The sequence below is a fragment of the Cannabis sativa genome, chromosome 6, assembly GCF_029168945.1.
Source record: "Cannabis sativa cultivar Pink pepper isolate KNU-18-1 chromosome 6, ASM2916894v1, whole genome shotgun sequence".
In the NCBI taxonomy this organism is placed as follows: Eukaryota; Viridiplantae; Streptophyta; class Magnoliopsida; order Rosales; family Cannabaceae; genus Cannabis; species Cannabis sativa.
Window position 1 is genome coordinate 6,171,264 of NC_083606.1, and position 17,811 is coordinate 6,189,074.

Below are 17,811 nucleotides of genomic sequence, written 5' to 3' on the forward strand. Positions count from 1 at the left end.
CTTTCGTTTTTCTTCTTGTTTAACCAGATTACCCACCTTCTTCGCCAAAATAGGGACATTGTCGTTTGATAAAAACCTCGTTGGCAGTCCATGGAATTGAACCCAGAAAAGAGCAACTTCAAACTCACCAAGACTGACTTCTCCTTCAATGGGCCACGGTTTTAGGTTCAGCAGGACGCCATTGATGATCCAGGGTTTTTTATCCATTACAAAGTGGTAGTCCTCTTCCTCTTCAAAAAAGAATCCGAGAACCCCATCCAGACATTTTTTCATTCTCCAATACCCCAGCCGGCACCATACTCCCAAGAGGATTTTCTTAACAACCGAAGCTGGCATATCCTTGCAACAAATCACTCTTCCAACACAGGCTTTAGTAGCTACCACATCTTCCAGCGTTATGTCTTCGAAAAGTTCCAGCATTTCCATCTCTATATTGCTATCCCTTTCTCGCAGTTTGTCCCTTGCTTCATCTCTAACATCCATGCAAATCTCCTTTCCTTTTTCCCCCATTACTCAAAAAATCAGCAGAAGCTGAAAAATACCCACTTCAAACAAAAAGAAAAAAGCGCTTCCTACCGAGAGATAAAACACAGAAAAAGCTAGCAGAGCACCTGACTGTAAATCACATAAAGTGATAAGGCTTACATTAGAAACGAGACTCTACAAAGTGGAGCCATTCTAAAAAAATTCATTTGATTCATAAAAAAAAAAATAAAGAAATAGTTTTTTGATTCATAAAAAAAAAAAATAGTTTTTAGAAATTTGTATAGATGGTTGTAAATAGTGGCAGGATTTTTGTACGATTTTTTATTGATTTTTTCTTTTAATACGGTGTTTGTAAATTGTAAAGTTAATTGATTGAGCAATACAAATAATCGTATTCATTAAAATAATGGATATATGCAGCCCACTATAACATATATCTCAAATATGGTGGTTGGATAGTGTTACATTACCTTGGAGTTGTTTTTTTTTTTGCTGGAACCTTGGAGTTACTCTTATTTTATATGTTTTGGTGGTGAAAGAGAATTGTTAAAACATATTATTGGTGCCTAACACGTTCTTCGGTGTCATACTGCTATTAGTTTAATTAAGTATCGGGTCTCATATAACTTATGAAAATAATTTTTAAGAATATCACTATCTAATCGTAGAGCGCCACCTATAAAAGATGTTGAGTACCACTGATGCTCAGTAGCAACGATGGTGGTGAAAATATCAAAACGTTACTTTTTTGGCGTTCAAAGTACTAAAACAGGTAGAACGGTAATATGCTAACATGTTGCTATTGATTGGTCTGAATTCAAAAACTAACCTTTTAAGGCTCGTTTGGTACGCCGTATAAGGGTCGTATTATATTAAATAATAAATAACATTATGTTTGGATTAAGCAATGTATTGTATTAATTATTACGACCAATTTTTTTAATACAATGTATGTTGTATTATTTCATACATAATAAATGGTTCGTATTAGCTTGTATTATAATATTTACAAAGGATTTGGGGTCAACACCAATCTCCCACTCAAACCCGGACCCAGACCCCAGACCCGGACCCCGGGCCCGGTCCTGTACTAGGACCCGGACCCGAACCCAGACCCGGACTCCAAACCTGGACCCTAGACCCCGAACCCGGACCCGGACCCCGATCTGGACCAGGTTTCGAACCCCGACTCGGACCCAGACCTCGGACCTCGGACCTGGACCCGGACCCGGACTCGGACTCAGACCCGGACCCGGACTCGGACTCAGACCCGGACTCGGACCTGGGACCCGGTACCCGGACCTGGACTCAGACCCGAACCCAAGACCTGTACCCAGACACGGGACCTAGACCTAGACCTGGACCCAGACCTGGACCCGGACCCGGACCCGGGGCATGGACTCGGACCTGGACTTACACCCGGTACCCGAGACTCGGACCCGTAGTTGGTGTTGGGATCGAGTGTATTAAAAATATATTATAACTTTACGCAATCAATTAATACAAGTCAATACCAAATATTGTATTGTATTAAATAATACTAATACTAATACAATACAATACAACACAATCCAACACAATACAATACAATACAATACAATACATTACAATACGACGTACCAAACGAGCCCTTAGTATTTTTGCCATAAAAAAATATTTTGGTATTTATTCACTAGCAAAGTTTAAATTTTGGTTCTTTAGCCACAATTTTCCTGAAAAATTATAATAATGGACCATTCTTTGATTTATATTCTAACTGAGTTGAGATGATATCTGAATATGGGTTTTAGTTTGTTATAAAATAAAGTTTGGTTATTAATAGATTATTAGTTACAATTTTTTTTTTTTGGTTACTAATTTGTAACTATTTTTAGTTTTAGTTTGGAGTTTTTTCCTATTTCGTGTTTGAGGCAGTTTTGCCTTTTCTGTTGGGAAATTTGAATTTCTATGCATGCATTAGGGGATAATTTTTTCCCTAAGCTAATACTTTTCTAAATTGAAAATATATGATTACTTTTCCAAAACCCCAAAAATACCCCTCTAAAAAACTCAAACCCTTTCTCTCTCCTTCCCTCAAACTCTCTCTGCCTCTTTGCCTCTTCGCCCAAAACCCCATCGCAGGAAACCGCCCCAACCCTCAACCATCATCCCCCACCCACCCACCGACCGCCCCAACCCTCCACGCAACCCCGTCTGACTTGCTGACCGACCGCCCCAACCACCTCCTCCTCGTCGAACCACCCACACACGACGAGCACCACCACGCTGAAAACCAACCCACGCCCATCCATACCCATTTCGACCGAACCACCATCGGCGATCCACCACGCACGCACGCCGGCCGAACACCACCAGAGATCGGAGGTCCCAATCTGATGGATTTGGGTTGAAGGCGGTGGTGAATCTATGATTTTTGGGTTGGAAAATGCATTTTTTGGGCAGGCCCGATGCAGGTCCGATGCAGGCTCGATGCAAGCCCGATGCATCATGATGAAAAAATTGAATCTGGGTTGAAGACAAAGGCCCGATATAGGGCCCGATGGGGCCTGATGCCCGATGGTCAGCCCGATGGTCAGTCAATTTTTTGGAAAAAGAGGAAGAGAGAGGGACGGTTGGGAAAAATGGGAGGGGTTTTTTGGGGTTTAGGAAAAAGTTATCCCATTTTACAAATTATACATAGTATTAGTTTAATAGACCAATTTATGAGTTTATTAAACATGGAAATTCAAATTTCCCTTTCTATTTAAGTTGAATTCATTTTTTGTGCAATACATCTTTGACTCCTTTTCTTTCCGCAATAGTTTTTATTCTTTGCTAAAAAAAGGAGAAAAGTAAAATTTATTTTAAAAAAAAATGATATTTTTGCAAAGTAATGCATAAAGTCTCAAAAGGCGTTCGGTTTGACTAGCAAACCCACAATCAAGGAATTATTTCACAAATACACAAAAATAATAATAAAAAAAATTATAAAAATACAATTTCACAAAATTTTTAATATTTTTACGATTTTTTTTTAATTTTATTTATAGAAAATACGATCTTTTTGATGTTGTAGTCTTGTTAATTTGTTGTTAATTTTTACCATATGTGTTATTTTTTGTTGTTGTTTTGATGTTATTTTTATGTAATTTTCTTATTGTTTTCATGTTGTTTCTATAAAAAACCGTAAAAATATAAAAAAAAAAATTCTTTAAACGTAAAATTATAATTTTTTTACAAAAAAATTAGTACCTTATCTAATTTTCCCCAAAATCAACCCCTTGTGCATATTAAAATTTAATTTTTTGTTGATTGAGCTGCTTTCTTTATAAATTTAATTTATTTTTTTGAGTTAGTTGTTTTAATGGATTTTGTAGGAGAAACCCTCCAAAGCTAGCACAAATGAATTTTTTTTTATTATTTTTCTGAATATGTTTAAAGTAAACTTACTAAAAAGATTAGTATAAATGTATCTTAAATAACAATACAACATAATAAAATTAACCAATTTAAAAATAAAATAATAAATTTTAAAGTTAACTATCAAAATAAGTAACCAAAATATGTATCAGATAAAATTAATTTTTTTTTGGAAAGGTAACAAATTGGCTTACCAGTCTCCAATATAAATCCGACATGTAGTTGAGGGTACATACATCTAATTTTCAGAAGTCTACTAACCACATCCAATATGTATGTCTGAGTCTCGAACATTCATAACTATAATTACAATTAATTAACTATATATCAAACTGCATTCAATACTCTAATCATACTAGTGTTGGTAGCGTTAATTTATACTTTTCAATATTGCCTAACATATATTTGTCGGTATCTCAGTGCAACTCTTTGTACACCAATACCGCTATTTCTGATATCTTAGTTACATGACAATACAATATACATGTATACTAAATATGTGCATATGCGCATTTGAATACCAATCTTACCTCAATTTTAAAATTAAGTGGGTCGGTCGACCAGAGTAGAAAAACTACTCAACGATGAAAGGCCCTGAGCACATTAACAATAAACTGGTAAGTGTCTTGCTAAAATACTTTTAAGGGACTTAAATTCATAATCTCAAGTTCCATTTTGATCAATAGGGTGGCATTGGCAATACCCTAAATCTCAAGCAAACACGAAAAATTGAGACACCCCTAGCAATTTGAGCCACCCGATGTCAAATTCGAGTGCCTGGAATTTTGGGCAGCAATTAGTAACACGGTTCCCAACCGATAGCCTAGTTTGTTGTAGAATTCTAAAGATTCAAATTCTCAAATTTAAATTCTACACAATTTGTTCCAAATAATACCAAAACTTTCAGAACAATATAACAATGATTTTAAAACCTATTTAGCAGCTTAAAACATTGTAACGTCCCCGCTTCAAGCCTCCACTGGGTCCTTCCACCCATGGAATAATGGCTCTTATACACGAGTACGCCACTTTGGCTGCTTCCTGGATTGATGACTGACCCTACAGACCAACACGAGTGTTTCCAGCGTGTTTTGTCCTCACTCACACGCATCCTGGGAAAACTTCCCAGGAGGTTACCCATCCTTGAAATTGCTCCAAGCCAAGCACGCTTAACTGTGGAGTTCTTTCGAGATGGGCTACCGAAAAACAAGATGCACCTTGTTGACATAGGTAGTACCAATCAATCCATTTAAGCCCTCTTCAACTGTGTAGAAAAAAAAAAAAGTAAAGAAAATAAAAAAATTATTATATTTGGTATTAAAATAAAAAATGTATAAAAAACACTCAATTCAACAAAATTTATATTTTAAATATGAAAAATTGATTTATTTTTTTTTTGTTCTCCATACTTTTTTTTTTTTTTTTTTTTTTTACATTTTTCTTATTTTTTTCTTTTCACACTAAAATTCAACTTCCAAATATAACCGTGTGGGATATCAATTTTATATATAATTTTACTAAATAAGTGAAGCCATGTGCAAGGATTTCCTACCCTACCCACAAATGGACGAAGACATGGATCATGGGAGATGCATGCCCTAAGAAAAAATGAGCCTAAGGTGAAACTAAATTATGAGGCCTTTTTCTTAATAAAAAGAAACTGTGGTATTTTTCAATATTATACTCTAAGAAGTTATTTTTATAAATAAATTTTATCATGTATGAGACTCTTTTGGATATATAAGAGCCCTAAATTATTAGACTAAGATATATAGTCCTTTGTTTGGACTTGATGACTCACCTTAGTCAAGAACAAATTAAAATACAATTAGGATTATATTATAATATAGTATTATAGAACATGATATAGAAATACAAAAACTTAATAAATAGATGGACCACAATAATTAATATTTTGTTCTCAAAAGTACACACAAATTTGAAGACTTTTTCTGACTTGGTGATCATATGGGCCATATAAATATATATATATATATATAAATCAATAAACATGTCACTACTACAAAACAACTTGACATGCATGGATTATAATCAGCACCATGTGATTAATAATTTGATGGTTTCCATATTGTTTATTAATATCCTTTTTAGTTGGGAATATGCTTACTTAATACTTAGACTGAGATTGATCCCTACTTTTCCATGCAATAATAATAATAATTAAAATAAAAATTAAAAAAATAAAAGAAATAAATGGTTTTAATTTAAAAGCCACCACATTTCAATTTGATATATATCAAATTATATTTTCCAATCCAATCAAATATTCCAACCCAATTACAAACAGTTATAAATTGAATATGAATAGTTGAATTTTAATTAAATTGAGTCGATAATTGGATGACACTGTTAAAAATTAATTAAAAACCAATCAAAATATATAATATATAATATATATTAAAACAATTATTGTACGTATTTATTAATATATGGTAAAATAATGTTTAAAATTTAATTTTAGTTGTTGTTTATTACTTTATTATAGAACTTATTACTCTTGATCAAACCCTAAAAAAATCTTAAGAACTTGTATATAGTTTAGTTTCTATATATATTTTTTTCTAAAATATTTTTTTAGTTAATATATATTGGAAGTCGTCAAATTAAAATTTAATTGAAAAACTAATTCAATCTAATTATTAAATTGGGTTAAAAAAATAATTAGATTAATTGGACGTTGATCCCTCTATACAATTAATTTATCAGGTTAAAGGATGGTGCCTCAATTTTGTTGGTTGGAAAATTATAACTTTCATGTGGGAGGTTGTTATTAATAGATTTGCTCAACATATTTATTATTATATTTTTGAATGAAAATTGGGACTTTATTAGCAAATAGCATCAACTATTACAATATTTGAAAGTTTGGAAACAAGAACTACGAGCCATACAATGTGCAGCCTTGTTAGCACAACGTTGTACAAATTGAATCTCAACAGATTTTAAAGAATCAAGTTAAGCCTTACATTCCTGAATCAATAAACCAAAAGGAGATAGCATATGGATCGAACTATGTAAGGCTTGTACAGTAAGAAGACAATCAGTTTCAAGTTACACTTCCCAATTCTTACCCTTTATCCAACTAAGAGCCTCCTTTATGCCAAAAGCCTCCACCTCAGTAGCCTCCAAACATCCTGGTTTACTAATAAAAAAAGCTTCAACAAGATGACCATGACAATCACGGGCCACCCCACCAGCAGCATACCAGCCCTCTGAAGCAAAAATAGCACCGTCCACATTGACCTTAATCTTGTTTGAAACCGGTTTAGACCACTGCTCCCGTCCTTCATTCGCACCAGTCAGAATGAACAAAGGACCATTCTTTTTCGATTGAGCAGTTTTCCATTGATTAAAATTGACTCTAGCGGACAATACAACCTTCGATGCTGAAGAACTCTTACCTTTCCATGTTAAAGCATTACGAGCGTTCCAAATGGCCCAACATACCGTCACCGCTTCCTCACAACCTTGTGCAGTATCAAATTGCAACAGGGATTCAAACCAGCTAGTATAATCCCCACCCAAAGAACTTATTGCACTAACCGAGGACCTGTGCCAGCAACTTTTAGCAAAAGAGCAAACAACTAGCAGGTGTAAGATTTTTTTCCTCCTCTTGGTTGCACATTGGACACACCAAATCAATTGGTACATGTTTAGTGAGTCTTCGTAGCAAGAGTGCCCGAAAGAACACGCCACAGAAAATGCAACATTTTAGGATAACTAATTACCTCTCCTTAAGGTAATCATATATATATATATATATATGAGAGAGAGAGAGAGAGAGAGAGAGAGAGAGAGAGAGAGAGAGAGAGAGAGAGAGAGAGAGAGAGAGAGAGAGAGAGAGAGAGAGAGAGAGAGAGAGAGAGAGAGAGAGAGAGAGAGAGAGAGAGAGAGAGAGAGAGAGAGAGAGAGAGAGAGAGAGAGAGAGAGAGAGAGAGAGAGAGAGAGTTTGTTTTAGGGTTTTTTTTTTTAAAAAAAAAATATAGTTTTTTTTATTATTTATCATTATTTTAATTTTCATTATTTTTATATTTTAAGATGATTTTTTAATTATTTTTATGTTTTTAAATATTTTTTTCTAAATAATTTAGATAATTATAATGAGGTGTACCAATAAAAATGTACCGATTGTATGTACAGTAGTAAGTTTATTTGGCATTTAACAGTCAAAAACTAACGAAAAAGTGGAACCAGAATATAATTGAAGTTTGGAGGATTTTACCCTCAAAATTTCAGTTTAGGATTTTATCATACCAAACCTTAAAGTTTAGATAATTTAGCCACAAATTACTCTTTATTTTTTAAATGAAAACGTCCATTCAAAAATAATATTCATACCTTGTTTAACCAAAAAAAAATAACAATATTACAAAAATACTTCCAGATGGCCAAATAAATAAATATGTACCCAAACCAAAAAAATTACACAAATACCACTTACACACACCTTCAACCCAAGATCCATGCTTCCTAGGCAACCATCGCGCAACTACGCAACACAACCCAACACAACCGAAACAAAAAATTCAACCAGAAAGAGAACGACCATTAATTCTGGCGACTTCACTTGAGAAGACGACCAGAATCAATCAAAACAGGGTCTGTTTCGAATTCATGAAAAAAAGTGTAGAAAACCTACTACGAAGCTAAAATTCAACTGAAAATTTAGTTTAATTTGCATAAAACTAATGTCCTGACTTCAATTTTTAAATTCATGAAATGCAGATGTCAAAAAGTTAAACTAGACTTCCCAAACAATCTAACTCAAGTATAAACTAAAAAAAATTACATCAATATATAGTAAAATATTTATCCTCGTGTATTTTTGTTATTTTTTAAATTTTTAATGGTGAATTTGTTCATATTAAATCATTAAAAGACATGTAGATAGAGTTACATACGTAGACATTACAGTTGCATGAATATTTTGCTAATAGTTATTTCGTCTGATTGAAACATTCGTCTAATGCAACCTTTGGCCAACCACCCAGCAACCTTCGTCTATTAAAACTTTCGTCTGCTACAACCTTCGGCCAACCACCCAGCAACCATCATCTGATTGTGAAGTGATAGTGTAAGAGGTATTTTGGTAATTAAAAATACATAAAAGATATAAATGTTGTCCACACTTTATGAAAGTATTTTTGTAAATAAAGTGTCAATTTGTATTTTCCATGTAATAATTCCTAATTCATTTTATGAAGTTTAAATTTTGATATACATTGCTCATCTCACAAAAATAATTGATTTGATCACAAACTGATCACAACAAAAATAGGAAGAGGACTAGTTGCTCGATTTTTTCTTCTTTTTTTTCTCAGCTTTTCTAAAGTAGATAAACTTTTATTTTGAGTGTAGCGTAATGATATTTTTACAATTAATTAATAGCTTAATAACTTAAGGGTTCTGAGTTCAAACCCATGATCTCTCTCTTTTTCCCATTCTTCCCTCACCATTAAGCTAGTCTTAGTGGCTTTAAAATAGACAAAATTAACATATGATAAGACTAACTTTAAAAATGTATTTTTGATTTTTTAGTTATGTCATTATAATATCTATTATTTAATATATTAGGTTGATATTACAAATAGAGTTATATTTTTAGTTTTTATTTGGGTTATGTGTATATTTTTAGTTGTATAATTAGTTTTTTTTTTTTTTTTTATATTATTCAATCAAACAAAATATAATTTTTTATTAAAAAATATTAAATTTAAGTTATATTTATGAAAATAAAACATAATAATAATCAAAATTTATTATTAATTATAATTTTAGTTTAACTGTAATATTTTTTTTTTTTTTTTTAAAATATCATACACATATTGCTTTTTAGATATTTAGATTTAATAAAAAAATAATAATAGAAATATATTTTTTTATATATGTGCAATGTGTTTAAATTTACATTGCAATATTAAAAAATACTTTAAGTTATATGATCACATTTAATATTAGAGAAATATGTGCAGTTAACTTTGAATTATAATATTTTTTTTATTAAAAAAACAACACTATAGTCATATTTAATATAACAGACATACATGTTTGTCTTATTTAATTTGTAATACAAATTATTAATTTATCTTAACAAAAAGTATGCATTCTTAAGTTTTAAGCTGTATATTCAAGTCTCTTTTAGAAATTAATGAGTTATCTACATATAACAAGTTACCATGTTACTATTAATGTACATATAATATATGAACAAAATATATTTTTTGGTCACTCATCTAGTTTACATGTAATTAGTAGTGATTTTTAAATCAAGCAGAAAAGAAAGTTAGAAGCAAGTTTTCAATCATATATAAGAAAAAGACTAATTATGATTTTTACCCTCCGAATTTTGCATGTACCAAATTATGCCTCCTAAACTTTTCTAGTCATTAAAAATTCCCCCTGTACTATTGAGGTTGTTAGATTTAAGGATTTTTATCTAATTTTATTCAATTTTACTATTTCAGTAATTATTTTTGTAATAAATCATGCTCCCATTTAACATGTACTAAATCAGACCTCTGAACTTTCATCCATGTTAGATGTTTTTTGTTTTTACTAAAATTGGATAAAAGTCCTTAAATTCAACAATCTCAATAGTTCATGGAGAATTTTTAATGACCTTAAAAGTTCAAGAGACATGATTTAATACATATCAAAATTCAGGAAATAAAAATGCCTATGAAAAAATACAAATTTTGGTGTAATTTGATGTGAGTCCCTCTAAATTAAGTTACATGTGAGTAATAGTTGTTTTGTGATTAACCAAGTACAAATGAAACCTAGATAAAATAAAATACAGATTTTGGTCACTCATAAATTTAATATTAATTACTAAATTAAAAAGCATCTACAAATAATTTTCAAAAGAAAAATGCTAAATGACATTTTAAGATGCTAAATATTATAAGAGGTAATATATTATTATTGATGCAATTAATTAATATTAGTTTTAATTTAATAAATAATATAAAAATTGCTAATTAACCACTCTCAAAGCACCACATTAGTATGGTTTTGGACACTTTAAGGTGTCAATAACAATACTGGGTTTCCAATCACTTCCTACAATGACAAAAACTTATATGAACTTACCATGTATACCAAAATATATCCCACACCAAAAGTAAATTGGATGGTATCACAACCCAATATCAATTTGTATATAATATAAAACATAATAATAGTATATGATAATTAGGTGTGCATACCTGATTAATTCATAACAATTACCTTAATTTAATAATGTAATACTATCAACTAAGTCTTTCTCTTTAGGTCTCTAAAACAGAAGCAGTTTTAAATCTATTTAATTATCAAAAGTATACAATTGTGATGGATTTAGGGAGAGGACTTAGCTACATAACCCTTGTTGGACTGGTCCTACTCATCAAAGGCTTCTGTCAACTAGAATAGTCCACACTTCTGCTTCACCTAGACTTTACACACACAGATGCCACTACAAGAAAAGGTACTTTTACTGGCGCATTTGACCAGCTGACGGGATAAATGAAATGCTGAATTTCTACTTTGATTCAGCCATAACTTATTGCACCGGCAAAAGTTGTTAATACCGGCGTATTATTAAATATACGCCGGTGAAAGATCGAAAATGAACTGTCAAAAGGCGCGAGAATGTTTCCACATCCCTTTGGCTTTTGCCGGTGCAATAGATGCGCTGGTAAAACTATTCGCGCCAATGTGAGAAAAGGCGCAGACCTTTTACCGGCACATTAATGCGCTGGAAAAAATATATCAAACCAGGTTCAAAGTGAATTAGGGTATCTGTTTATACCGGCATTTAAGTTGCGCCGACGCTATTTTTTGTCGGTAAAACAAAGTTTTACCGGTGCATTTCACTTGTGCGTCGGTAAAAACTCTATTACCGACCAAGATTTGCTAACATCTTTTGCCGGCGTATAATTGCGCCGACAAAGCTTTGTCGGCGCATTTAGTTTACTTTTACCGGCGCATTTTTGCACTGGCAAAAGTAGGTTTTCTTGTAGTATGCTAAGGGTGCGTTTGGGATAGTTTTTAAGAAAGCTAGAAGCACTTTTTTAAAAAGCTATCATTCAAAATGTGTTTGGTAAAATTAAAAAACTAGCTTTTTTAAGAATTTATGAAAAAATTTCAGCTTTTTACTAAAGTTGGCCAACACCAACTTTGAGAAATTAGCTTGTACGGGAAGCTATTTTGTTGGTTTAATGAATATTTCACTTGATAAAATTACTCTCATTCTAATTATAAAATTCTCTTTTTACCATTGTATTTTAGAATTCTTTTCTCCCCAATATATCTTTCTCTATCATCTTTATGTAATAGATAATATTTATATAATTTTTTTTTTATTATTATTATTAGTAAAAGTATAACTAATTATTTTATTATATATATTTTTTAAAAAATAAATATTATAAGAAAGAAATTATTGTAATTTGTAATAAAATTAAAAATAATTATAAACATATTAATATGTATGAATTTATTTAAATAAATTCGATAACAAATATCATACTTATTTTGGTAATTGTATATTTAACAGTTATTCAATCATCTAGCTAGCTTACCAAATACTTATATACAACTTTTCTAACTCACAGATATTTTGAAATTATATTATACCAAACACTCATCAGTTAGCTTTTTCTCACAGTACAGCTACGGCTAATTTTTCTCATAGTACAGCTACAGTTGTTTTTTCTCACAGTGCAGCTGTACCGAATTGACCCTAAATCTATTAACTATTGATCACCAACAATATCGGTTAACACATCAAAGAACTATCTAATCAACTTAAATTTTAATAAAACTAATAAAATTTAATGTAAGCCTAAATAAAAATCCAATATAATAAACTCAAACGACGACCAATGTTACCGAAAAAAGTTTCTAAAACTAGAGATATATCGAGAAATTAACTCGCCTAAAAATGGCCGATGATATAGGTAAAGTGGGGGGTGGCCCCACTGATATGGAGAGAATTTGTAATTGCACATTAGATCAAAAAAAAATAATAATGGAAACATATTCACGTGATTGTTCACCCTAAAAGATTTAGGTGACTAAGTACGTGTTGCTGATTATACCTTAACTATTTTTCAACTCTTTTATTTATTTGTGGGGCCTTTTTGGTACTACTTGAAGAAAACTACAATATAGTATTAACACTTACACATGGTTCAATGAGATCAAATTAAGGAAGAAAAATTCGAAACGGTTCTAATATTTAAATCCAATAAATTTGTATCTAATTATATTAAGCTACTACCGACACGAGCATCAATAGTACTTAACATCACTTAAAGATGATATCTTGTGATTAGTTAACGATATCTATAAAAGTTATAATATTATGGCACCCAATACTTAATTACACCACTAGCGATAAGATGCCGTAGAGAGTGTTAGACATCGCTGGTACCTTTTAGCGCTCATTCTACATTTCTACTAATTTATTTCTAGGTCCTAAATGTAACACATTGTAAATAGTTAACGATAATTCATAATAATTTTTAAATTAAATTAAATTAATCGTAGTATACTAAATTATTTCTCAGCAAATCCATTTCATTCCCATCAAACACCCATAAGTAATAACAATAGCAAATTGTATAGTCAACAATAAATTCTTCACTTTTTTTTTTTTGGGTATACCAATAGCCTCTTATGATTTATTTGGCACGCCGTATTAGAAATAATATTTTATTAAATAAGAATAACATTATATTTGAATAGAATTTATATTGCATTAATTATTATAATGTAGGGTCGGATTTGGATTCCGAAGTTAGGATTTGGAGTTAGAGGTGAGGGTGTCTGGAATCAAATTTTGAATTCCATCTGTAGCGTCTTGGATAACATCCTCCATGAGAATAGGAATCTTAAAAATACACTTGGTTGTAATCATATGAAATTTATTTGTAGAGAGCAGGATCGACTCTTAGGGTAAGCGAGCCATGTATGCGCTTCGGGCCTATGAACGCTCAAGGCCCCAAAATTATAAAAAAAAAAAATTAAATAAGAAAAAAATATAACAAATATTGTTTAGTATAGTGGTAAGGGTATTACTTTAAGTTAAGAGGTAAGGGATCAATATATAACCTCTACTTTCTATTTTTTATTTTAAATACGTAGCTATGAATGATTGAACTTAGAGCTCTTATGAGTTTTGAAAGCCTTACTATTACTCTAATCACTAAAACGATCATTTTGATAATAATTAAATTATATATAGGAGTCTTAAAATTTAATTTTACCTTAGGTCTCATATATCTTAAGACCGACTCTGATAAAAAAGTTAATACGGTAGCTTATTTTTTAGCTGATAATTCAATTTTGAGTACTAATTATAATATAAAATGTCCATGAATTATATTCATTTAATAGCAAAAAGTGACATTGTCATATAAAATTTATATTATAATTAATGATTACTTTGGAATATAGGTTTTAATGATTACTTTGGAGAGATCATTGAAAGTCATACCCATTCTAAAAAGTATCTCAATTCTCTTTTTCGACCCCTTTAGTTAAGGTTTTTTTACACCACATACTGAAATTTTAAATTTTTTTACTTTTTTACTGTGGGCAGAATTTATTTCAAAAATACTGTGTACTGTGTTAAATTTTTACAGTTGTTTCACGATTGTTTAATAGTTGTTCCACTGTTGTTTTAATTGTTCTATTTTGTTGTTTTACGGTTGTTTTATAAAAAGACAGTGTTTTTGTAAAAAATTCCGTGTGATAGTAAAATTGTAAACTTTTGTCTAAAATTTAATATTCTTGTAAAAATCCCTTTAGTTAATTACATTTTAAAAAAAATTAAAATCAACTTGGGCCGCAACAACTTGAACTTTCTTTGGGTCGTGGTCCAAAGTTTTCGATTTCTTGTTAGGACTTAGGATTGTTAGGTAGTTAATTAGTTATTGGTTAGCTTAATTATATTATTATACAACTGTATTTTCTATTTTAGCTAACTATATTTATCAACAATACTTGTATAGTATTTAAAGAGCCGTTGCTCTAATGATTAACACAGATTCACATTCACTCTCATTCCTCGTTCTCTCTATTTGAGCTAACATGATATCATGCTATTGATCTTTTTTTTTACTTCCATTTTAGTCTAATCTCCTTGATCGTTTATCTTCTCTGTTCTTGAGTTTTTATCCATGGCGACAGATTTAGCTAATTCTTTGGCGATGCCTGGTTCTGTGTTTACTCTGATTGTTTTCTCCCATAAAGTTTCTGTCAAGCTTGATGATAACAATTTCTTGTTATGGTGGCCTCAAGTTCTCTCTGCCATTAAAGGCCACCGTATAATTCTCAACTATGTCTCCAATTCTGTTCAGCCTCCTCCTAAACTTATCATGGATGATGATCGTGCAAAAGTTTAAATCAATTCACAATTCTTAGAATGGGAATTTCATGATTAGCTTCTCTACTCCTAGTTGTTATCTTCCATGTCTGATAGTGTTCTTACTCAGATTGATGTATTGGAGACCTTTGCAAAGGTATGGAAAATAATGAAAGTATACTTTGTTACTAAGACTTCTGCTAAGATTAATTTCTTTACTAATCAACTTCAAAATTGCAAGAAAGGAGGTCTCTCCATTAATGAATATCTTCTTTGTATTAAAGCTTTGGTTGATTACCTTGGTTCCATTGGTCATTGTGTTTCTTGTAAGGAACATGTGGCAGCGATCTTCAAAGGTCTCCCCTTTAATTACAATACCTTTATTATTCCTGTTAATTCAAGAAATACAAATGATATTGTTTCTAAGATTGACTCTCTACTAATGTCTCAAGAACATCGTATGGATAGTAACACCAAAGATCTTACTTTGATTAATCTTGCTACTAATCGTGGTTCTCGTGGTACAGGTAATTCCTCCTTAAATTTTTCTTAGGCAATTGATAATAGGTCTATTCCTTCCTCTAGTGGTCGAGGACAATGGAATCCCTATGCTGTTCCTCCTCGATTTGGTGGTGTGAATACTACTTCCTCACCTATTTTAACTGGTTTTGGTCGCGGATTCTCTCCCAATCCTTCATCTGCATACTCTCTTAGCACTAGACTAGTCTGTCAGCTGTGTTCTCGATGTGGTCATATTGCCTTAAGGTGTTCTCAATCTGGTCATATATATTGCTATGTCGGTGATGCTAAATCTATCTATTAACATTGGTACTTCTGATAACTTACTTGATGAGGCTTGGTATACAATTCTATAGCACCACCTATTATTGCACTGCAGATGCTTCTAACTTTACACACAAAGAACCTTATCTTGGTCCTACACATGGGTGATGGAGCTGGTGCTCCTATACAGAATGTTGGTAAAACTATCTTTCACACACATTTCTCTTCCAAACCCCTGACCTTGAACAAAATGCTTCATGTTCCCAATATCAGTAAAAATTGCATAAGTGTGCCTCAATTTGCTGCAAATAATAATGTCTCTTTTGTGTTTTATCGTAATTATTGTCTTGTGAAAGACTAGGCTTCCAAGGTAGTGCTAATACAAGGTCAACTTAGTCATAGACTATATGTCATTCAACCCTCTCAGATCAAGTTTCAAGAGTCTGTGTCATCCACTTCCTTTCCTGTAGCCTATTCCACCAATACTGTTACTCTGGATTCTCCTCATGTATTTGTTGTTTCAAACTTTAGTAATTTTTCTCTATGGCATAAGAGGCTTGTTCACCCCTCTGCTAGAACCGTGATACAAATAATAAACTCTTGTAAAATTTCAAATAGTAATAAAATGCCTATGAATTTGTATGAAGGTTGTTGCAAGGGTAAAATACATAAGTTTTCTTTACTCAAATCTGGTACAATTTATAGCAAACTGTTTTAGGTTCTGCACACTGATTTGTGGGGGCCTTCTCCTTATCTGCTATTTAGTAGTTATAAGTATTACACCCATTTTATTGATTCTTATTCTAGATACACTTAATTCTTTCTGCTAAAAGCCAAGTCTGAGACACTTCCCACATTCATTAATATTAGAACTCAAGTTGAAAAAGAATTTAATTGTCCTATTCTTATTGTTCAATCAGATTGGGGGGAGAATATCAAAGTTTTGAACCATATTTGTTGCAACATGGCATTAGTCACAAACTGTCTTGCCCAACTACACACCAAAGAAATGGCGACACTGAGAGGGAACACATACATCTACTCAAGTCTGCTCTTACTCTACTTTCCCAAGCTTCCATGACTCTTTCTTATTGGGATGAGGCAGTTAGAACCTTAAATTATGTCATTAATAGGTTGCATACACCTATTCTCAACAATCAAACCCCTCTTCAAGTTTTGTTTTCAAAGGAGTCAGATTAGTCTACTCTTAGATTTTTTGGATGTGCTTGTTATCCAAACACCAGACCTATAACCGTAATAAGCTTCAGTTCAAGTCTGTTAAGTACACTTTTTTGGATTATAGACTTAAGCATAAAGGGTACAAGTGCTTGGCTGGAAATGGTAGAATATACATCTCCCGAGATGTAATTTTTTATATGAATTTTCTTCTCCATTAGCTCAATCTATTTTTAAAACTATAGGTTATGTCTCATTTGGTTTATCTTCTAGTGTAATACCCCTGAGTACTTATACTCCTCCTACTACTCCTATACAGACCCCATTCTTTTCTTAGTCATCTAGTGAGTCAGGTTCCACCTCTCCTTCTCCTCCTCCATCTCTTTCTTCTCCCACCACATCTTCTTCTCAATCCTCATCTTCCTTCTTACCAAATGTCTCCACATAATCCAGTTACCTTACCATCATTCCTCCTCCACCATTTAACAATCACCCCTGGTTACTAGGGCAAAATTTGTACTTATAAACCAAGGGTTTGAATTTTTTCTGAAGAACCTCTCACTCTTGCAAAAGCCCTAAACTCTCCTCAATGG

The 17,811-nt window shown here is 32.0% G+C and overlaps 1 protein-coding gene across 1 annotated transcript; it reads right to left on the bottom strand.

Moving 5' to 3' along the window:
• Window positions 1-6,957: 6,957 nt before the first annotated feature.
• Window positions 6,958-7,557, bottom strand: LOC133039117 (uncharacterized). The gene is made up of 2 exons (XM_061117933.1): window positions 7,541-7,557; window positions 6,958-7,456 (listed from the first exon to the last, which is right to left on the bottom strand). The coding sequence occupies exons 1-2, from the start codon at window positions 7,555-7,557 to the stop codon at window positions 6,958-6,960; spliced, it is 516 nt and encodes a 171-aa protein (XP_060973916.1).
• Between the last annotated feature and the right edge of the window lie 10,254 nt (window positions 7,558-17,811).